The 23,789-nt window shown below is 42.0% G+C and overlaps 1 protein-coding gene across 1 annotated transcript in view; it reads right to left on the bottom strand.

Moving 5' to 3' along the window:
* LOC124621903 (N(4)-(Beta-N-acetylglucosaminyl)-L-asparaginase-like) overlaps positions 1 to 23,789 on the bottom strand; it is a 144,478-nt gene that overhangs the window by 27,932 nt on the left and 92,757 nt on the right. Inside the window, exon 4 of the mRNA XM_047147397.1 lies at positions 15,825 to 16,024. Within this exon, the coding sequence (XP_047003353.1) occupies positions 15,825 to 16,024 (200 nt within the window). The remainder of the gene's footprint in view (positions 1 to 15,824; positions 16,025 to 23,789) is intronic.

Here is a 23,789-nt window from a genome sequence, read left to right as displayed (position 1 = left end):
CTGTTCCATGCCACAATGGAAACACATACTGCCAGTGCCAGCAGTCATTTTTAACACAATCTGGGGTTGTCAATTGTCTTGTTACTGCTCAGAATCATATGAGCCCACGACTACCAATCCAGTCTGTGAAAACCGCACACCAACAGCACTTCCCGTTTCCACAATATACACAGGGCAAGTTTTGGTAATTCACCTTGTATGCGGTGTCTCCATTGTCAGTCTTTTCTTTGATTTAACTGTTATTTTCTTGTAATTGCCACAGCAATTTATGTCCATTTTCCCTAATTAATATATGTTTATGGCCTGTTTGGGGCTTTGCCATGGTACAAGTCGAGGATAAAAAATGTTATTTTATAATTATATGCTTTTTTGCTTTTGTATGTTTAGTTTCAATGAATATTGTATTTATGATCTATTCTTTATTTTGAACCTCTTTTATTTTATTAACTATAGTTTCTATAGGAAAATTTAAGCATAACACACCGGCAGGGTAAGCATAATACGAAAAACATCACCCATCAAAATAAACGTAGTGGTCATTCCAAATAGTTAACTAATGTCAGTCCTCCTAGTGTTAATACACTAACTGCCACAAGGCTGCCAGTGGACACAGCAGAGGTTTGTGCCTGACGCCGATGCCTCCTGGTGGCTACATGCTCCACTATATTTAGCACAGTACATAGTGAAGCATTGAACAGTAATTTGTATTTATCGACTGATTTGATGCTTGTGTACAAGAAATAGGTACAATAGCTTGTTCAATGTTTTTAATTTTGTTTCTGTAACTTTACCTTCAACAATGATTTTGTTCCTCATTCTTATGCAATTTCAACACCACTCTGTGTCACTTTATAAATTTGACTGCTAATTATATTTTGGTGTGAAAAGTGAGATATGCTTTCTCATCTAATACAAGCACAATGGTTCCAGTTTAAATGGATCCTGTACCATCAACCAGCATGATATAGTAAATGTAGAAAAACAACCAGTTTAAAGTCAAGCTGTTGTTCCAAACAGTGCACCAGTACACTGTAGCCACATAGGTGTGTGTGTGTGTGTGTGTGTGTGTGTGTGTGTGTGTGTGTGTGTGGAGGGCACTTGCATGTTCTAACTCAAAAAAGGATTTGTCCATAAGCTAGCACAGTTTTCATTCTCGTTCATGTGCCTGTCGACAACTCAATGCCTCTACTATTCAGTGAGTTGTTACCTTTACTCTTAACATTTTTTTGAATGTGAGGTTCACCAGTTATGCAAAACACCACTTTTCTCAGTACCGAAACATGTTTCAGCACCACTGTGCCATCATCAGTGGGTTTTCGTTTTTATTTATTCTTTACATTTGGTGTGCATGAATTTTCTGGATCACTTTTGTGTTAATTACTACAGGTTGCTTGTCATGTTTTCATGTGGTAAGCACTTCCATTCTCCACATCACGCTGAGATGATGTGATGCATATCGTCGATGAAGAAACAATACCGCGTAACTGACAAATTGCCGATTTTTCATTTTTCAGTCAGATGACGTCGTTGACCATACATGCATCTGCTCTTAATGCCATAATGCCAAATTTTTAATTATTTATCATGAAAAAATTATCTAAAACAATACCGCGTATGTGACACAGCAAATAAATAGATGGCAATACCGTGGAACTATAGAGAATTAAATATCGCGTATCTACAATGTATGGATACTGTAAACAATACCACGTAAATACAAAAGTGCACACAGCCACAGCACATTGTTACTGCCTTATTACGTATTTAATAGTGCTCGATAGTGGTTCCATGCTTGTAGCTTCATTCATAATGGCCAGTGGTATGGATGACGATCTTTTAACTGAAGAAGAAATTGTTTCTCAGCTGAAATCAGCTTATGTAAGCGGAGAATCGTTCCTGAAAGCACCTTTGAATGATAGTAGCTCTGCAAGTGTCTTATTGTGATATAAATCAGAACACCCACACATCACTCGTTCTGTGCTTCATTCATTTCTGCCAAAGATTTCTAGACTGTCCACTTTCTTGTAGGATCTCCTCTAAATGTAGAACAAACAACAGGGGAGAAAAGTCTTAACGCTGAAGTTACATTTACCGAAGAGGAATTAATTTTGTATATGGTGTTCTCAGTTACTGTTCCTGCAGCATCTAATAAGGCAGGTAAATTTTCTTGGGATTATTGTTAATAGTATTACTGATGCCGTCGTTCTCATAAATACATGAATTTGAGCTCTATCTTTGTCTGCTTAAATTAATTTATAAATATTTTTCCACCTAGAAACTTCAGTGGCTGTATCCAACAATGCTCAAAATGAAACCACAGTCACAGTTTCCACTAGAAACGACAGTATTTCACACTCATTGCTATGCAATGGTGCTCATTGTTTGCCAAACACTCTGGATAAATTATCGGAAGATCATGGGAGCTACAATGATGCTGACAGTGAAGGCCAAGAATTTTATGGTGACGTAAGCAGTGACAGGAAAAGGAAATCTAAACAACATCCTGAAGATTACAAGAAAAATGCCCATAAAATTCTGAGTATGCATGGACAGGCGTATATTGGATGCAAAAGAAGTCGAATTGGTAAAATCAATCATGATATTCCAAGAGGGGCGCGAAAATTAGGTCCAACACGTACTTCGAAGATGCGCCAGAAATCCATTCAAAGGAAGTGTCATCAGTTTTCAGCTGATGATAGGCAGGCAGTATTTAACACATTTTGGGAAACGATGTCATGGGATGAGAGGAAGGTTTACGTTATCAACCTTGTGGACGTAATTCCAACCAAACGTCCAGGCAAGAACACTGGCAAATCCAGGAGAAAAGGGATGTTCACTTATCATTTGAAAAATGAGCTGGGGAAACAAAGTATGCAAAAAGATGTTTCTCAATACTCTTGGGATTAAAGAATGGACTGTCCGATATTGGCTAGGTAATTCCACACACTACCTCAAATCAAACAGACGAAGAAGAAAGATGAGAGAACCTTCATGAAAGAACTCCTAGACTCTCCTCCGAAACGTCTGTCGCATTACTGCAGGAAATCCTACTCAAAGTTGTACCTTGAGCCTAGTCTACAATCCAAACAACAGCTGTATGGGCTCTATGTGGAAACATGTCATGCAGAGAAGGTTTCACCATTAAGTTGGCTCTCTTTAACTTGATTTTAGAAGATGCTAATATTAGCTTATTTCCCCCCAAGAAAGACCAGCGCGACTTGTGTTGTAGTTACAGGCTTGATAACTTGAGTGAAAACGCGTGGAAGCAACACACAGAACGGAAAGAGCAGGCAAGGATGCAAAAAGATGCTGACAAGGAAGAAGCCCAGCAGAAGTTCTGCTCATGTACACCATGGACTTACAGGCCATGAAAGTAGCTCCATTTTTAAGTGCAAGTGCAGTTTATTATAAAACAAAGTAGGCTGTTCATAAATTTACAATGTATAATTTAGAAAGTTGTGATGCAGTATGTTACTTGTTTGATGAAATGCAAGGTGATTTGGTTGCATCATGTTTCACCTCATGCATCGTGAACACCCTATCCAGAACCATTAAGGAAAATCCCGTTCAAGTCATTCTGTATTCTGATGGCTGCACATGTCAGAACAGAAATGTGATATTATCAAATGCTCTTTTAAGATTATCAATTGATACTGGACTATTGATTACATAAAAGTTTTTGGAGAAAGGCCAAACTCAGATGGAATGTGACTCAGTTCACAGTTCCATTGAGTGCAAGCTTCAAGGATGTGACGTTACACTTCCTAGCCAATACGCTACGATATCTAAAGAAGCAAGAAAAAAGCCATAGCCATACAAAGTCCATTACCTAGATTATTCCTTTTTCATCAACCACGCCCAGAAAAGTTTGTGGCTCCACGACTCAATTAGGCCTGGAAGAGCTGTAAAAAATGAGCCTACAGTTACCGATCTGAGGGCTCTACAGTACTGCCCAAATGGTATTATTTACAAGTGCTCTTTCAATGAGATGTGGCAAGAATTACCGAGGCGTCCGAGGAAAATTCTTGGAGATGTTTGCTTCCCAAAACTATACAAGGAAAGACTGAAAATCAAGAAATATAAATGGGATCATTTACAACAACTTAAAGCTGTTCTTCCTATAAATTGTCATAGTTATTATGACAACATTCCTTATGAATGAAAATTATCGCAGAGGTAACTGTGTGACGAGTATCAGTGCAGAGTAATTCTCTGTTGCTGCTTCGAGTGACGTTTAGGATCTTTCTTGAAGAAATGTGCAGACATTATCGGAACTATGTAAACAGTATATTTATTTAAAATGTTTCTATGAAATCTTTCAATAAAAAAGATTAATGGTCCAAAACATGTTCTTATTAGCTTTCTCAGAACAAAATACCGATGTAGACGTGTCAATTCGTGCCGGGAGACTGACAAACTAATACCGTGTAAGTAACAGATTACGGCACAAATACCTAGACAATTCCGTGTATGTGCCGTAATTAAGCTTTCTAAAGCGCATTTTTTTGTTTCACATTTGTATTTGATCCAATACTTCCTTGTAATGCTGCGATGCAAATTTAGTGCTGCTGTGAAATGTATTAGACAAAAAACTATCTAAAATGCCTATCGTGTAAAATTCTTACTTTGCTACTTACGGGGTATTGTTTCTTCACCGACGATATGTAACTATAACAAGTATTTTCCACAAAATAACGTAGTAAAACACTTTTCACTACACCAGAACACAGAAAACGAAAACCCACTGATGATGGCACAGTGGTGCTGAAACATGTTTGGGTACTGAGAAAAACAGTGTTTTCCATAACTGGCGGACCTCACATCCAAAAAAATTTTAACTGCAAACACGGCCAATACAAGGAACTGCAAATCACAAAGATGGATATTTACTCTTAAATTATTTACATTGCACTAGAACTTTCCATACTATATTTGAAATGAAGTTGTTGAGAGTTTCAAAGGTGACATTAGAAAATGACTCACTGAAACAGACAAAATACACGGAAGCTTAGGTAGCTTTGAGAGATGAAAAATTGAAGGAAGAAAAGGAACAACTAAGCAAGAAGGCAGCTCCCAGAAGAAATCCTTGGATAACACAAAAGATATTGAATTTATCAATGAACATAATCAATTTTTGAAAATATAATTGGATACACAAAACTATTCACCAAGCATTGGCAGGAGAAAACACATATAAAGATTAAAGAGATGTGCAAGTTTGTGTTTTCTTCTGCCTTCACTTGAGGAGCAGATTGGTTGATCTATCCAATAATAAGATATTGAACTTAACTGACATAAAGAGAAAATATTAAAATGCAGCAAATGGAGACTGAAAAGGGTATACAGATGTCTAAAACAATGTAGCGGAAGCTGCAAAATAGACCAAGAAGGAATGCTTAGAGAAGAAATACAAAGCTACAGAAGCACGCATGAGTGTAGGAAAGGTAGATGCGTATACAAAAAAATTAAAGAAACCTTTGGAGAAAAGAGAAGCAGCTGTAAGAACATCAAGAACTTACATGAGAAGCCAGTACTACAAAGAGAAGGCTTAAACATAGAAGGAATATACAGAAGTACTTTAAAAGCAGGAAAATTTTAAAATAATATTAGAGAAAGGAAAGAAAAAGTGGATGAAGATGAACTGAGGGAAGTGATAGCAACTACATTAGACAACATTCCTTCAAAACTCTTAATATATTTGTAAAACCCAATCGTAATAAAACTATTCCATCTGGTGCTCAACATATTTCAGAAAGATACTCAGGCGTCAAAAAGAATGTAACAATCACAATATTAAAGAAGGCAGGTTCTGACAAGCACAAGTATTACAGAACCATCGTGTTACTGAGTCATACTTGTGGAATACTAACATAAATTATCTATTAAAGAAAATAATACCTGGAGGAGGATCTATTTGGGTTCTGGGGAACTCAAGGAAGCTGTGAAGCAATACTGACCCAATGACTTATTTTAAATGATAGTTTAAGGAAACATTAACACACCTTTGTAGATTTCCAAAGAGCTAGAATGAAGAAGCTCAAATTGACATTGATAGCATTCACAGATTTGACTAGAATATACTCTTTGGAATTCTGAAACTGTCAGGGATAAAACACAGGCGGTGAAATGTTACCTAAAACTGTACAGGAACCTGACTTCAGTTCTATATCTACATACATACTGTGCAAACCACTGTGAAGTACATGGCAGACGGTGGTTACCGTATTTACTCGAATCTAAGCCGCATTTTTTTCCGGTTTTTGTAATCCAAAAAACCGCCTGCGGCTTAGAATCGAGTGCAAAGCAAGCGGGAGTTCTGAAAAATGTTGGTGGGTGCCGCCACAACTAACTTCTGCCGTCGAATATATGTAGCGCCACACAGGCATGCTTTGTAGGGCACAAAGATAAATACTGGTACCAAAATCTCTGCGTCAGTAAATAAATTTAAAAAAAAAAGTGGAAGACGAGCCTTTTTCCTCCGCCCAGAGTTTCGACCACTGCGTTTTGGTACATTATCCAACGAAGTAAATACAAATTCTGTATTGTTGATCTTCGAATGTAGCAGCATTTCAATGTACTACGAAAATCCGACTGGCAAGACTGTTTGGGATGTTTGTCAATATGGCCAACTCTACGTTCTGAATTTTTTTTCTACCTGTGAGAAGAGATGGTTGCTAATAGGAGCTTTTATGAATTGTGAATCACATGTAGTATTCTCTTCGCCATAAGATTAATACGAATATAAACATTTTGCCATGTATTGTTTCGTGTTTGCTACTATCTCATTTAAATCCTGTCTGCCTAATAAACTACGAAACTAGAGTGAGACAACAGCAAACGCGGAAGAATATACATATCATGTCATGTTTATATTCGTATTATTCTTATGCCTGATAGTGATAGTCAGAAATGAAGCACGGGAACTGACTAGATTTTTAAATCTAAGATGACTCTGATTTCTGTGCAGAATGTAATGAACTAAAGAGGCGCCTGCAAAGATTTTCAAACGGAGAAAAATTTTCGCTAAAATTTCGTTCAGAACATCATCTATCATGCGCAGTCTATTATTTGGTTCTTGTTGATCATTATCAAAGAAAGAAGTAGTGTAAGTAACAACAAATGTTTCGCTAATGAGACGACTCCCCTATTTTTTATTTGTAAGCGGCGGTAGCGCGCACAAAAGCAAGCCACGCCGCGAGCGGCGACAGGCCGTAAACACGCACTATCAGAATGCGACAAACAATGCATGACACAGTACAGTAATGCATTTTCAGCTTAGAGTGACATAAACACCTATAACAAAGAGAACGGCACTTATCAGATCAAAGAAAAATAAGCAATCAATTCAAACCAGACGAAGCACGTGAAAAAGGAAGGATATCCGTATAAATACGGACGGAGCGCGTGACGCGTAGCAATGGCTACCTGGTAAACCGTAACTGCTAAGCCCTACGACTCGAACCAAACTACTGCAGCTGTGTCGTCATTCATTCGACCTACATTGTGTCTCATATTACAACTAGGCGAAGTTTGTTTCGATTTGGAGGTGCGACCTAAAACTTTTCTCTCCCCTTGATTTTCGAGTCTCAAATTTCAGGTGCGGCTTAGATTCGGGAAAAATTTTTTTCCTTGATTTCGAGTCTCATTTTTCAGGCGCGGCTTAGATTCGAGTGCGGCTTAGATTCGAGTAAATACGGTAGTGTGGTATGGCATGCTGGGTTTGTTCCAACTGCAAGTGGAGCAAACACAGAATAACTGCTTGAATACCTCTGTGCATGCTGTAATTAATCTAACCTTGTCATTGTGATCCCTAAGAGAGTGATACGTAAATGTCTGAAGAACATATCTACACTCATTACAAAATACTGGTTCTTGAAATTTTGTACAGTAAGTAGGCTTTTGAAGTATACTTCGCATCTATCTTTATAAGTCTACAAATTCGGGCTTTTCAACACTTCCACTGAAGAACTTTGCTCATTAGCAGAATAATATACAACAGTCTACTTCTAAATGTACCTGTCTGCCATTCAATGCCTCCTGTATGTGGTGAGTAGCAGTCTACCCTAATTCATATTGTTATTATTCCATCCTGGATTTCTGATTGTTTGGCTGTACATACAACTAAGATAGAGATGTACAAATGAACGATGCCATGAAGACCATTGGAGAATTATCAGATCTACTCCTACTCACCAGCTGGAGAATTATCAGATCTACTCCTACTCACCAGCTGTCTGTTCTATCCAATATTGCTCCCCTGAATGTCTGGAGAAAACCAACCAAAATTCAAATTCTTTAGAAGACAGATTCACATAAGAAATCAATTCTAAATAGCAATTTTCAGAATCCACTACTATACCTCTGAAATCATGTAGACACCTTGGGTCAATCTTCAGGTCATAGGCATTTTTGTTATCACTGATATGTGGAAGGAATGCTGGAATGAACATTCACCTCAGAAGGCCTACTTAATTACCCATCAAACATGGCTGAGACTCAGCTGCATCTGTAAGGGGTAAAGGAGATGTGGTCACATCTTGAACTAGTAGCACTGTAAAATAGGTGTATGTGACTGTGTTGTGGAGGAACAGACAATAGGACAAATGTTGGAGAATTGTCCACTACATGCTTTTAAAGGTGGCTTGGAAGATTTGCATGAAGTGACACTAAGTGATGCAATCCAGTTGTCAAAATTTAACTCTGATTTGTTAATTCACTTTGTTGTAGTTTATTTGTAAACAAGATGTACAGTTTCACATGTTGTTCTGCCTTTGCTGTTGTAGATATAATATAATTGGATAGATAAAAAATCTACTCACCCAGTGGTGGCAGAAGTAAACCAAGTGATGGCAGGAGTAAACACACATAAAGGTACTGAAAGTTCCAAGCTTTCAGAGCCAGTGGCTCCTCCTTCTGGCAGAGGGGCTGAAGGGGAAGGAAGAACGGTGAAGGAAAAGGACTGGTGACGTTTAGGAAATGGGGATAGTTTGGTAAAGTCTGCATTGGGAACACTTAGCAGATGGGGTGAGATGAAAAACAATGTTGGGGACTACACTGGAAGATATTTGAAAACCTGAGAGCTAAAGGGCAGAAGATATGGTAATAGACAAGACAGAGATGGCTGACAAAACATTGTGTACAAGTTAATAAGAGTGGAAAGCTACACTATTTGTGGCATAGATCGGAGGGGGGTGGTGGTATAGACGGGTCATAAAATAAAGATTAGAAAATATAGAAAACTGGAAGAGAGTGAGGTAACGAATAATTATTGAGAAGAAATGCTGAGACTGAAGAAATTAAAGCAAATTACAGCCAGGAGGGTGGCAAGAACAAAGGACATGTTGTAACACAAATTCCCACCTGCAGAGTTCTTAGTAACTGGTGTCTGGGGAAGATTCCAGATGGCATGTATGCAGAAACAGGCTCCAAGATCATAACTGTCATGTTGTACAGCATGCTATGCAGTAGCATATTGTGTGTTGCCAGTATACACCCTCTGCCTATGGTCATTCGTCCTGATAACTTGGTGGTAGTCATGACAATGTAAAAGGCCAAACAGTGTTTTCATAACAGCTCGTGTATGATATATTGTTTCACAGGTGGCACTCTCAAAGAGAGTGTATGTACTGCCAGTTACAGGGCTGGTATAGCTGGTAGTAAGAGGGTGCATAGGGCACATCTTATAGTGGGGACTGTCACAGGTGTAGGAGCAAATAGCATAGGGATATGGGTGCAGAAGGAGCACAGGGTCTGACGAACGTATTGTGGAGATTGAGAGGGGAGCAAAAAGCTATTCTACATATGGTGGGCAAAATGTCTGACAGAATGGACCTCGTTTCAGGGATTGATTTTAGGAAGTCACAGCCTTATTGAAGTAGCTGATTAATATGTTCAAGACCAGGTCAATGATGAGTAGCAGGAGGTGCACTCCTAAACTGTTTTTGGAGGGATCAGCAGTACCACGGTGGTATGTGATGGCTCGGGAAACCTGATTTTGAACTAAGTTGGTCGAATGATTATGTCCAGAAGGTTCAGGAGAGAATGGTGGTGTGAGTCTGTATCTGAACAAATACACCTGACTCGAATGTGAATGTTGTGTGGAAGGGAATGTTTGACATGGAAATGATGACAACTATTAAAATGTAAGTATCATTGTTTGTTATTAGGTTTAATGTGAACAGAAGTACATAGCTGACCCTCGGTGAGGATGAAGTCAACATCAAGGAAAAAGGCACGGGGTTCTGAATAGGACCATGTGAAAGTGAAATTTAAATGGGAGAGTATATTTAGATTTTCCAAGAATTTTAACAGGTCAGCCTCAATGTATATAAACCAAACCAGAGCTGAAGGCTTATGGATCCCAGGAAAGTCTCCTCCAAGTGGCCCACGAAAAGGTTGGCATAGGAAGGAGCCACCCTGGTTCCCATGGTCACACTTCTGATCTCTTTGTATGGTTGCCCCTCAAAGGGTAAATAATTTTTGGTAAGTATAAAATTGATTAAGGTGACCAGAAAGAATGTCATAGATTTGGAATCAGGAGGGTGCTGATTAAAGATATGTTCAGCAGCAGACAGATCATGTACATGGGGGATGTTGACAAGCAAGGTGTATAGAGGAAGTGAGATAGATACAAGTTTCAGGTAATCTACAAAACAATTGGTGTCTTTAATACAGGAAGCAAGTTTTTCAACTATAGGTTGCAGGTGTTGATCAACTAAGCCAGATATATAGTCAGTATGTTCTTTGAAGCCAGAAAGTATGGGATGGCCAGGGTGGTTGGGTTTATAGATCTTAAGAAGAAGGTAAAAGTTGGGGCTGTGTGGTATGGGTCAGTAAGAAATTCTATGGATTGATGTGTTGGTCTCTGTGAGGAGCTTGAAATTTTAAGGAAGGACTGTACGTCAATTTGTATCACAGGGATGGGGTCTGAATGGCAGATGCTGAATGTTAACGTGTCAGACAGTTGCATAGGCCCTCGCTTACATACCTCCGTCAGTCAGGCACCAGAGGGGTATATACCTTGTCTTCTGGGAAGATAATGATGGAGTTATCAGTTCTTCACTTTTATTTTCAGACATGTATATTTTTCCCGCCCCCCCCCCCCTCCCCCACCACCACCACTACTATACACAGTGCACTAGCTTTCTGCTCTTATTAACTTGTGCACAATGTTTTGTCTGCGATCTCTGTCTTATCTATTACCCTCCCTTCTGCTTTTAAACTCTCAGGTTTTCAAATGTCTTCCAGTGTAGTCCCCAACATTCTGTTTTTCATCTCATACCATCTGCTAATTCTCCCCGACCTGGAGTTCTGGGCAATCTCTCTGAACTCTCCCCATTTCCTAATCATCACCAGTCCTTTTCCTTCAACCCTCTTCCTTCCCCTCTCACCTTTCTGCTAGACAAAGGAGCAACTGGCTCCAAAAGCCTGGAAATTTTCATACATTTATATCCATTTTTCCCTGCTGCCAATTGGTGAGTAGATTTTTCTGTCTATTCAATTGCATTATATTTTCAAAAATCATTACTTTTTTGATACTGTAGCATTTGCTGATGATGAGGATCCAATAAGTGGTAGTGGGTCTGTTATCCTCTCAACAGATGCGTCTCTTTAAACCTCAACTGTTCAGGGTGTGACTGGCCTGTCTCCACTTTCCAGCCTTTCCCAACTCGTCGCCATTCCCTCCCCGAAGAAGAAATTGGAAGTTCCAAAGCACAGGTATAGTGTTTTTTGAATACTTCCGAATGTTTCTATGGGTAAGTGCAAGGTATTTTGCCTGCTGAATGTAAGTACTGACCAACCATTCTGTCTTTTTGTAATTATACAATTACTAACTGGAATTCTCCATTTTATACAAGAAAACATGCACCTGGTACTGACTAATGAAACAGTGCATATTTTAGAATCCCAGCATCAGCAAGATTTGTAGTTGCAGTAGCAGTAGTGGTAGTTGTAGTACTAGCAGTAATTATATGCTTGAGACAGCATATAAAGGAATCAGTTACTGCTTCAAATACATTCAAAATAAGTAGCTACCTGAGTATGATTAAGATACTGTAACTGCCTAATGAACTGAGAAAGTCATTTGCACTCAAGTAAGCTTTGTAATAATGTTTAATGCTGACAGTCACTTGTACAAAAAGAAGTCTGGAATGAGTAAACGTAACCATTTACTGCACAGCAGAGCAACTGAGCAGGCAGTATATACATTAGCAAGACCAGAAATACAGCTTATTAACTTGCATACTTTTTTAGAGCAGGCATGCGCAGATATAAGCTTTTGTATGAAACATACACTCCTGGAAATGGAAAAAAGAACACATTGACACCGGTGTGTCAGACCCACCATACTTGCTCCGGACACTGCGAGAGGGCTGTACAAGCAATGATCACACGCACGGCACAGCGGACACACCAGGAACCGCGGTGTTGGCCGTCGAATGCCGCTAGCTGCGCAGCATTTGTGCACCGCCGCCGTCAGTGTCAGCCAGTTTGCTGTGGCATACGGAGCTCCATCGCAGTCTTTAACACTGGTAGCATGCCGCGACAGCGTGGACGTGAACCGTGTGTGCAGTTGACGGACTTTGAGCGAGGGCGTATAGTGGGCATGCGGGAGGCCGGGTGGACGTACCGCCGAATTGCTCAACACGTGGGGCGTGAGGTCTCCACAGTACATCGATGTTGTCGCCAGTGGTCGGCGGAAGGTGCACGTGCCCGTCGACCTGGGACCGGACCGCAGCGACGCACGGATGCACGCCAAGACCGTAGGATCCTACGCAGTGCCGTAGGGGACCGCACCCCCACTTCCCAGCAAATTAGGGACACTGTTGCTCCTGGGGTATCGGCGAGGACCATTCGCAACCGTCTCCATGAAACTGGGCTACGGTCCCGCACACCGTTAGGCTGTCTTCCGCTCACGCCCCAACATCGTGCAGCCCGCCTCCAGTGGTGTCGCGACAGGCGTGAATGGAGGGACGAATGGAGACGTGTCGTCTTCAGCGATGAGAGTCGCTTCTGCCTTGGTGCCAATGATGGTCGTATGCGTGTTTGGCGCCGTGCAGGAGAGCGCCACAATCAGGACTGCATACGACCGAGGCACACAGGGCCAACACACGGCATCATGGTGTGGGGAGCGATCTCCTACACTGGCCGTACACCACTGGTGATCGTCGAGGGGACACTGAATAGTGCACGGTACATCCAAACCGTCATCGAACCCATCGTTCTACCATTCCTAGACCGGCAAGGGAACTTGCTGTTCCAACAGGACAATGCACGTCCGCATGTATCCCGTGCCACCCAACGTGCTCTAGAAGGTGTAAGTCAACTACCCTGGCCAGCAAGATCTCCGGATCTGTCCCCCATTGAGCATGTTTGGGACTGGATGAAGCGTCGTCTCACGCGGTCTGCACGTCCAGCACGAACACTGGTCCAACTGAGGCGCCAGGTGGAAATGGCATGGCAAGCCGTTCCACAGGACTACATCCAGCATCTGTACGATCGTTTCCATGGGAGAATAGCAGCCTGCATTGCTGTGAAAGGTGGATATACACTGTACTAGTGCCGACATTGTGCATGCTCTGTGGCCTGTGTCTATGTGCCTGTGGTTCTGTCAGTGTGATCATGTGATGTATCTGACCCCAGGAATGTGTCAATAAAGTTTCCCCTTCCTGGGACAATGAATTCACGGTGTTCTTATTTCAATTTCCAGGAGTGTATATGGGAAGTGATATGAAATGAGACTGGTGTAAATCACCCCAATAAGACCTAAAATATTGCTCTTAACAATGAAGGTGAGCTAGTTCAAAATCAAGATATTGTAGCTAAAATCTTTAATGAGCACTTTTTAACTGTTGCTGAGACAACAGCAAGCAAAGGCTCTTCAGAAAAGGCAATAAAAACTCTGAAAGAACTTTTCCCTAACTCTACAGACATGATAGGTATGGCCCCCATAACCGTGCAAGAAGTAAGAAAAACCATAGTGCCTCTAAAAAGTAAACAACTCTTTAAAGTTCTAGCTCATATATTCAATGCCTCTCTAAATCAAGGTATCTTCCCTGACAGAATAATTTTCTACTGATGGGAAACCGCAAAGTTTCAAATGCAGCAACAGTCTCGGAAATACTTTCATTTCAACGTCTGTATCTCTCCATTTCTTCTTCTCCCCAATTTTTCTGTTTGCTGAATTTCATATACATTTCCCTGTGGAACTAATATTGTAAGGAACTCTTGAGAAATAGATAAAAATCAAAAAGTGCATTAGTTACAAGGTTTTGCAAGTCTAACTTCAATTCCATCTTCTTAAGTAAAGCAAAACTGTCATCATCCAAATAGTTGGTTTGAACACTACAGTGTTCAGTGCTTTACTAGGCATGGTCTTGTTGGAGATGGTATGGCTTGCCCTTTCTTTTCTTCAACCCTTGAACTAACTAACCCAACCAGTCATGGGTATCTACAGTTTAAGAAGTTAACTAATATGGGCCCCTACTGGCCACAGCAGAAATTCAGGCCTGACACCATGTGCCCACTGCTGGCCAGTGGCCAAGCAGTAACTCATGCCTGATGCCGAAGCCTGGCCTGGCTGGCATCCATCACTATGCATGTGGTAGTCAACATGTTAACATGGTCTCCAAACAATGGTGAAGCTCAGCTTTTTTCATGCCAACAAACATTGCCACATGTGAAAGAAGTGAAAAGTGACAAAATATATATATGTATCTAAAAACAAAGATGATGTGACTTACCAAATGAAAGTGCTGGCAGGTCGACAGACACACAAACAAACACAAACATACACACAAAATTCAAGCTTTCGCAACAAACTGTTGCCTCATGAGGAAAGAGGGAAGGAGAGGGAAAGACGAAAGGATGTGGGTTTTAAGGGAGAGGGTAAGGAGTCATTCCAATCCCGGGAGCGGAAAGACTTACCTTAGGGGGGAAAAAAGGAAAAAAGGACGGGTATACACTCGCACACACACACACACACATATCCATCCACACATATACAGACATGGAGGAATATCACTATACACATCACTGTTGTTGATGGTATTTGTAATGCCTGCTATTGGACCATACGATCACTTCATTGCACTCTCTATCGTCTATGGGTTGGGTTGTTTGGTGGAAGATACCAAACAGTGAGGTCATCGGTCTCATCGGATTAGGGAAGGACGGGGAAGGAAGTCGGCCGTGCCCTTTCAAAGGAACCATCCCAGCATTTGCCTGGAGCAATTTAGGGAAATCACAGAAAATCTAAATCAGGATGGCCAGACAAGGGATTGAACCGTCGTCCTCCCGAATGTGAGTCCAGTGTGCTAACCATTGTGCCACCTCGCTCGGTTCACCTGAAGATGGTTCACTGACAATTACATAGTTCAAGAACTTGTCCACAAACTAGTTCCACTCTGAATGTTCATGTTAATTACCTGTTCAAGTCATAAATCATTCATATTCCCCTTATTAATAGCCATTATACATGGAAAACTGGTCACACATACAAAACACATCAGTGCAACAACTACAACAAAGATATAGACCATAATTATTATAAAATATCCTTACAAAAACCATAACCTGGTAACTGAATATTGAGAATCATTGTTAGTGTCTGAGTAGAACTTTCTACTCTATACGCAAATTATGAGATACCTCACACATCTCATTTCCACATTGTTTTAAATTTTTCAATGACACAGACAGACCACCGATAAAGTAATAAATTAAGCTGCATGAAACATTTAGCACAGCATCTGTGAGCAGTTTACTCATTTTGGCTTTGGCACTCAGTCTGCTAAACTGAAATGAGATACAAAGAAAGATACCCTGGTATTTTGTGGCTAGCTCCATTTGTAGATGTTCCAGCAGCAACATTTCCTTGAATATCCACAGCGACCATGCCTATTGTATCATGGCTCCAATGACTCTGATCCTCATTTCTCCACTGCTTTTCCTGTGGCTTCCCAAGAATGTTACTAAGAGGTTTATATGGGCCACAACTGTCTTGTGGATTTGGAGTTACATGCTGAAAAGACAAAGAATTTTCAAATATTTTACAGGTATTTTGCTTATGAGACAGACAGACAGACATAGAGAGAGAGAGAGAGAGAGAGAGAGAGAGAGAGAGAAGAAAAATAACACATTCTTCTTATCACCACCTTAACTAAATTAAATCCTTAGTTAACCAAGACATTTATTAACTCAAAATATAACATAAATTCATGCAAAACATCTTATACTGATGGCACTATCATATACTGCTAGCATGTCCTGTGCAAGTCTATTCATTTGTGAATAACTGCTGAAACCTATTCTCTCTCTACAATCCGCCCCCCCCCCCCCCCCCAATTTGTCTCAGTTGCCAAATAAACTATTTCTTAGCACCTCAGGATCTACATCGAGGCTCTGTAAATCATTGTGAAGAGCATGTCATTGGTTGGTCGGTTGGATGATTTAAGGAACAAAATTACTAGGTCTTCAGTCCCTTTTTCCTCAAACACACAGGTCCACATGAGTACACATCGAAAGATTGCCTACCATGCAAAATCCAAGGGAAGAAAATACCAAGGTCAATGAAGGTGGGATAGGGACAAAAAAGAAGAATGGGAGACCCAGGAAGAAAGGCAGGAGAAGTGCCCCACCAAGGGAGCAGTGAGAAACCTCCGAAAGCAGAGTGCAATGAGGGGACAGACATCCCCCACCCCTCCCACCACTTACTGGAGGAACCCTACTCAGAAATTGCCTAGGTAAGACTAGCAACATGGACAGGGCACAAGAAAAAGACAAACATGTAAACAAGTTAAACACACCATATGAGGGGGCAGGGTGTGTGGGAGGAGGGGGGGGGGGGGGGGGGGAGAGTACAAGAGCAGGTAGGGTGAGCAAAGGGCTGGACTGCCAAGCCCAGACAGCTGCAGCCCAGTCTGGGCAGAGGAGGTAACAGAGTGTTCCACTAACCCCCCAACAGGCTGATAAGGTTAAGTGGCCCACCCTCAAAGAGAGTGATAAAGTCCCCCTTCGCAAACAAAATGTAAAGCTATGTCACCCACTGAGGCAACATCTCCTAATACAGAGATAGCGATTCAGGGAGATTAAGAGTCCACAGCAGGGTGGCTAGGTTGAGACAGTCCAGCAAAATGTGGACCACCATCAAACAGGAACCACGATGATTGTTGGGTGGGTCCTCGCAATGGAGGAGATGACCGTGAGTCAGCCAAATATGGTTGCTACGGAGCTAGCAAAGAGGATGGTAGAGTCTTTGCTAAAGGCCTGCAAGAAGGGACTCCACCGATCTGTAGTCTCCATTATCACCCTTAATTTGTTTGACGAAGTAATAGCAATCAGAAGTCTGTTTCCAGAATACCTATTTCAAGAGCCTGCTTCCTGGTAGCCAGTTTGGCTAATCTATCAGCGAGTTTATTTCCTGGAATCCCAATGTTGCCCAGGGTCAAGATCAAGGTCACTGAGCATCCACATTGTTGAAGGGCATACAGGGAATCCTGGATAGCAATAACCAAGGGATGGTGAGGGTAGCACTGGTCAGGAGCTTGCAAAAAGAAGTTGCTGCAGGTGAGAAACAACTCACTGGTGCAAGAACAGATACACTCAAGAGCACAAGAGATGGCTACCAACACTGCAGTGAAAACACTACAGCCATCCAGCAGGAAGTGCAGTTCAATGTGTCCCATGTGAGTACAAGCAAAGCCTATGTGATGAGCAACCATTGAACATCAGTATAGATTACTTCTGAACCCTGGGGTGCACCAAAGATTGAGGAAAATTGGTGGTGGAGGGCCTTGGAATGAGCGGAGTCTTTCAGAGCTTGTAATAGGTCAAAATGAAGCTGTGACTGAGGAAAGCACCATGGAAGAGTACGTGAGTGGGCCTGAACAAGAGCTGGTACAGGAAACAACTGGAGTTGAGAGAGGAGGGACTGGATGAAGATGAAGATTGTGATTGTAATCCCTAATCTGAGCCACCATTGGGGTGAGAGGGATTTCCATGTTTGGAAATAGGAGAACATAGTTTAGATGCTTAGGGGACTGTAGCATAATTAACAAGCTGTTGTTGACACCTGATCCACAATCGTGTTACCCCAGCCTCCACAAGTAAGCTGTTCACATGCCTAGTTTGAAAGGCTCCTGTCATAAGTCAAACTGCACAGTGGCGCATCAGATCCAGTATCCGCTGATGCTGAGAATGCTGACGGTCGTGCCAAACCATATGTCAGACTCTCATAACCAAGATGAGATTGTATCAGCACTTTGTAAAGCTGCACCTCAGCTGGTGTTACACAGCCATCGCAGTGTATTAAGGTGCAGCCAACGCTTTTGCTTAAGCTGGTGAGGATGGGGAATCCACGTCAACCGAGCATCGAAGACCAGTCCTAAAGAGTGACAAGTCTCCAGCATAATTAACTATTTGGTCATTGAGGTTAAGTTCTGGTTGTGAGTGAATGGCATAATGTCAACAGAAGTGCATGGCATGAGTCTTGGTGGCTGAAAATTGAAAGCCACGGGTGAGGGCCCATGCCTGCACCTTCTGTATGGCACCTTGCAGTCGATGTTCAGTGACACCCACACTACAGGAGCAATAGTAGATGCAAAAGTCGTCAGCATATGAGTAGGGTTGTACTAAAGACCCAACAGCTGTTGCTAGACTATTGATGGCTACTAGAAAGATTGGGGCACTCAGTACAGAGCCCTGCAGTACCCCATTGTCTTGGATCAGGCGTACCGTAGGAAGCACCACCTTGAACCCAGAAAGTACGGTGCAACAAGAAGTTCTAAACAAAAGCTGGGAGCAGATCCCGGTGACCCCACTCGTGTAAGATAGTGAGGACATGGTGTCACCATGTTGTGTCATAAGCCTTTTGCTGGTCTAAGAAGATGGCACCAAGATGTTGACAGCAGGCAAAAGCTGTCTGTATGGCAGGCTCCAAATAAACCAGATTATCAGCAATGGAGCAGCCTTGGTGAAAACCACACTGGGATGGAGCCAGAAGACCCCAAGGCTCAAGGAGCCAACATAGCACCTGCTTACCATGCATTCAAGCAACTTACAGACAACACTCGTGAGACGAATTTGGCAGTAACTGTCTATCTCTAGAGAGTGCTTACCCGGTTTCAGTACTGGGACAATTATGTTTTCTTGCCATTTCAGTGGAAACTTGCCCTTGCTACAGATGCGGTTATAAATGGCACAGATATGACACTAACAATTCACCAATAGGTGCTCGAGCATTTGGTTGTGGATGCAGTCTGGTCCTGGGGCTCTATCAGGGCAGTGTGCTATGACACTGATGGATTCCCACTCACTGAACAGAGCATTATATGGCTCCAGGTGGTATATAGTAAAAGATAATTGCTTTCGTTCCACCCACTGTTTTAGGAGACAAAAGACAGGTTGTTAATTCTCAGGCACAGAGGCTCGAGCAAAATGAAGAGCAAAATGTTTGGTGATGGCATCTTGGTCAGTGTAGACAGCTCCATTCAATGTAATACCACGGACACATGCAGATGTCTGGTATCCATAAGGGAGTCTGATCTTTGATGAAACCTGCAAACAAGTGGTATGTGGTCCGGAGGTTGAAACGTACCATTCCCAGCACTCTCCGTACGGTCTTTTTATTAGGTGGTAGATTTGGGCACAGAGCTGCTTAAAGGCAATGATGTTCTCCATCACCTACAATCTCTAATGGCCTTGCGATTTCTGATGACCACCAAGCTACTGTTTTCCGTCAGAGTGGGCCTGAGGAACAGGGGATCACTAAAATCAGCTGCTGAAAGAATGGGTGTACTTTTATTCTGGACTGCCTCATCAATATCTCCATGCAGTGGCAAGCCAAGGGTGACAGCAGAGGTGAAAGCACCCCTGTAAACTCTGCTGAGAGCCCATCTGGGCAGGTGTCCAGGGGAGTGACACTGGGGAAGGGACAGAAAGATCATGAAGTGTTCACTACCACACAGGTCAATCTGGACTCTCCAGCAGATGAATGGGAGGAGACAAGGGCTGCAAATGGAAAAGTGTATGGGCAAAAAGGTTCTATGTGTCACACTGAAGTGTGTGGAGGCACCAGTTTTCAAGAGGCAATGGTCAAGTTGTGCCAGTAAATTTTTAAGGTCTTTGCCACATCCAGTGACTTTGGTTTCACCGCACAAAAGGTTATGGGCATTGAAATCATCCAAGATTAGGAAAGGTGAGAGGTGGGGGTTGGATCTAAGAAATCAATGCAAACAGTGTGTTCTGAGACACTTCACCATCAGGAGGAAGGTAAACATTGCAGATGGTAATATTCTGAAATGTCCTGAACAGCCGCAGCATCCAAAGGTATATTAAGAGGCATGAATTCGCTATATAGTGTGTCCAGAATGTGTGCAAACTCTGCCTGACACCCCGTCTTAGGCAGCATGATTCTTATAATATCCTGGTATCCACGAAGGGCTAGGATATCCACTGCTAGAAACAAAGTCTCATGAAGGGCAATGCAGAAAGCAGGTGATGTGCTTAAATGATGTCGGCTAAGCCAGCTGACAGAACAAAACCACTATAATTCCACAGGAGAATAATGTTGTTGACATACTGTGAGGCCATGAATGGATCAAGGAGACAGGTTATGCCCTAGGGTCACCTGCTGCCATTAGTTGAGGAGTTATGGCACCAACACACATAGAATCCAGGTTCTGTTGCATGGTGCAAACCAAGGGCCCCAGGGCCCGCCAAAATCTTCGCCTGGCCACAGGAGTGGAGCAGGAGGGATCTAGTGGGCCATCGGAATCTCCTTCTTCTTGGAGGACTACTTCTAACCTTGACCTTCTCATGCAATGACTTGCCCTCAAAGAGCAAGATGAAGCTGCCAGTAGCAATCCTATTGCCCTTTGGCCTCGTATGGACATGGCTACAAAGCCTACAGCCTGATGCTCCAATTCAGCATGTAGCTCATCATCAGATTGCAAGAGCAGGTCTCTATGAAAAATGATGCCCTGAACTGTATTTAGACTATTATGGGGAATGGCAGTCAGCGGTATGTTATCCAACTTGTTACAAATGAGCAGTGCCTGTGGCAGGGCAGCAGATGTTATTTTGATCAAAGTTGATCCACTTTTTATTTTAGAGATGGCTGCCACTTCCCTAAACTTGTCTTCTATGTTCTGAGCAAAGAATAAGGGCTCTGTGGCCAAGAAGGAATCCCCATCAGTCCTTGTGCAAACAGAGTATTGTAGGGAGCATTTCTCTGCTAGCTGCTTAGCCCTACATTCCTCCCACAGCATAGCCAGGGAAAAGAACATTTTAGGGTTGTATGTCTCTGCATTAAATGAGAACTTTCCTTCCGTAGAGACTGCTGGGGCCATATGGCCACCATGTCAGAGGAGTACTTTCCTTCCGCAGAGACTGCTGGGGCCATATGGCCACCATGTCAGAGGATACTTCCCATTGTATGACTTATTACGGCTTACTCCCATTCCATTTGTGTATGGAGCATGGAAAGAATCATTGTTTGAATCCATCTGTACATTCTATAATTGGTCTAATCGTGTGTCTGTGGTCCAAAGGGAGCACCATGTTGGGTGTTTTAGTATACTCTATATTTCTAGATTTTTCACTTACTGCTTGTGCTGGGAACTTGCTACTTTTTTTGTATACATAAAAAAAAGGCACTCATGTCGTATTTGGTATGGGACCCACACATTCAAGCAATATTGTAGGCTGGGCCACAGCAGTGTGTTCCAAGCAATCACTTTTGTAGAATGGCTCAATGTTCCTTTAATTCTACAATGAGCTGAAGTATGCCACCTGCTCTACCTATGACTGAGCTTATGTAATCGTTACATTCCATATCCCTACAAACCACTATAACCAGGTATTTGTATGAGATCACCAATTCCAATTCCGACTCAGTCATATTTTAGTCACTGGATACGTTTAGAACATTTAAAGCAAGTTGTCAATCTTTGCACCAATTTTGAAATTTTATTGCAATCTTATTGACCATCTATGTAGTTTCTTTTTTTTCAGACAGCACTTTGTTACAGACAACTGTGTCATCTGCAAGAAGTCTGAGATTACTTTAATGATGTCAACATGGTCATGAATATACAACATGAACAACAAGAGTCCCATCATATTTCCCTGGTGCACACTTAAACTACTTTTAAAACTGCCAATGAGTTTCCATCAAAGGTAATATGCTGCACCCTTCATGCCAAGAAATCTTCAATCTAGTTATAAATTACACTTGATACCCCATGCTACTGCACTTTCAATAATATGCTAATATGCTTAGGTGTGGTACAGAGTCAAATGCTTTTTGGAAGTTAACAAACATTTCCTCTGTCCAGATTCCTTGTTCCACAGCTTCCAGAGTGTCACACAAGAAAAGTGCAAGTTGGGTCTCACATGACTGATGTTTCTGAAATTCATGCTGGTTGTCATGGAGGTGGTCATTCTGTTCAAAATAACTCATTACGTTTGAATATAGAATATGTTCTAAGATTCTACAACAAATGGATGGCAAGAATGTAGGACGGTAGTTCTGTGGATCACTTCTGCTCCCCTTCTTGTAGACAGGTGTGACATGGGCTTTCATCCAACAACTGAGCATTGTTTTTTGTTTGGGGATCAGTAGTATATTACAGTTAAAACAGGGGCTAATTCAGTCACAAATTCAGCAAAGAATCTGGTAAGATTTCCACCAGGCCTTGGAACTTTGTTCAATTTTAGGAACTTCACACGTTTTTCAACTCTACTGGCATTAATATTTATATTACTCACCTGTACAGTGTTCAGAGAATGTAAATGGGGCAGTACTTCTTGAATTTACTTTGTAAAGGAAGATATGAAAACTTAATTCAGCATTTTTGCTTTTGCTTTGAAATTCTCAAATATAATTTTCTCTGTCATCTGTAACTGTCTGGACACCAACTTTGGTGTGACTGACTACCTTACATATGACTAGAAGCTCTTTGGGCTTCCTGAGAAGTCTGCAGTACGATTCTGCTATGGTATCTTATTAACACTTCATGCATTGTCTCCTTGATAGCCAAATTTATTTCATTTGGCATTTCTCTATTTAAAGCCCTATGCTTTGTTTTACATCTATTGTGCAGTAGTTGCAGAGATCGTATATATATACACCACACACACACACACACACACACACACACACACACACACTGGTTGCAGTTCAGCAAGTGACTAAAGTGGGGTGGTGGTTGTGTCAGGTGGAGCAGGAAGAGGGGGGGGGGGGGGGGGGCGGCAGGCAGGAGGCAGGAAGAAGGATGGAGGTAGCGAGCAGCTCAGAGGGAAGCAGCTGGTTTGTTGGCTAGGAATGCGGGAGGGAGGAGTGGTAGGTGCACTGGCTAGGCATGTGGGCAAGGGTGTCAGACCTGATGGGGAGCAGCACAAAATGAAGGTGACCTGATTGGGTGGGGATGGTAAGACAGAGGAAGGGAAAAAAGTTCCACGCAGGGTGTGGGAACAGTGGGTTAATGGATATTAAGGCCAGGAGGGAGACAGCAGTTAAGGATATGTTGCAAGGACAAATCTCATCTTCATCATTTAGAAGAGCTGGTGGTGGAAGGAGGGATCCAGAAGGCCCAGTTTATGAAGCAGCATTTGAAACTGAGCATGTTGTGTGTGAGGATATAGTTGGCAAGATGTATGTGGAATGTGCCCCAGACAACAAATCCACTACCTCATTCCTAATACAGCTTACAAATTCCTCCTCCTCTGAGGGGAAGGTTTATAAACAAACCTGTGACACAGCCATGAGCACCTACATGGCACCATCT

The sequence above is a fragment of the Schistocerca americana genome, chromosome 7 (genome assembly GCF_021461395.2).
Source record: "Schistocerca americana isolate TAMUIC-IGC-003095 chromosome 7, iqSchAmer2.1, whole genome shotgun sequence".
NCBI classification, from domain to species: Eukaryota; Metazoa; Arthropoda; class Insecta; order Orthoptera; family Acrididae; genus Schistocerca; species Schistocerca americana.
This window is presented reverse-complemented; position numbering and strand designations above follow the sequence as displayed.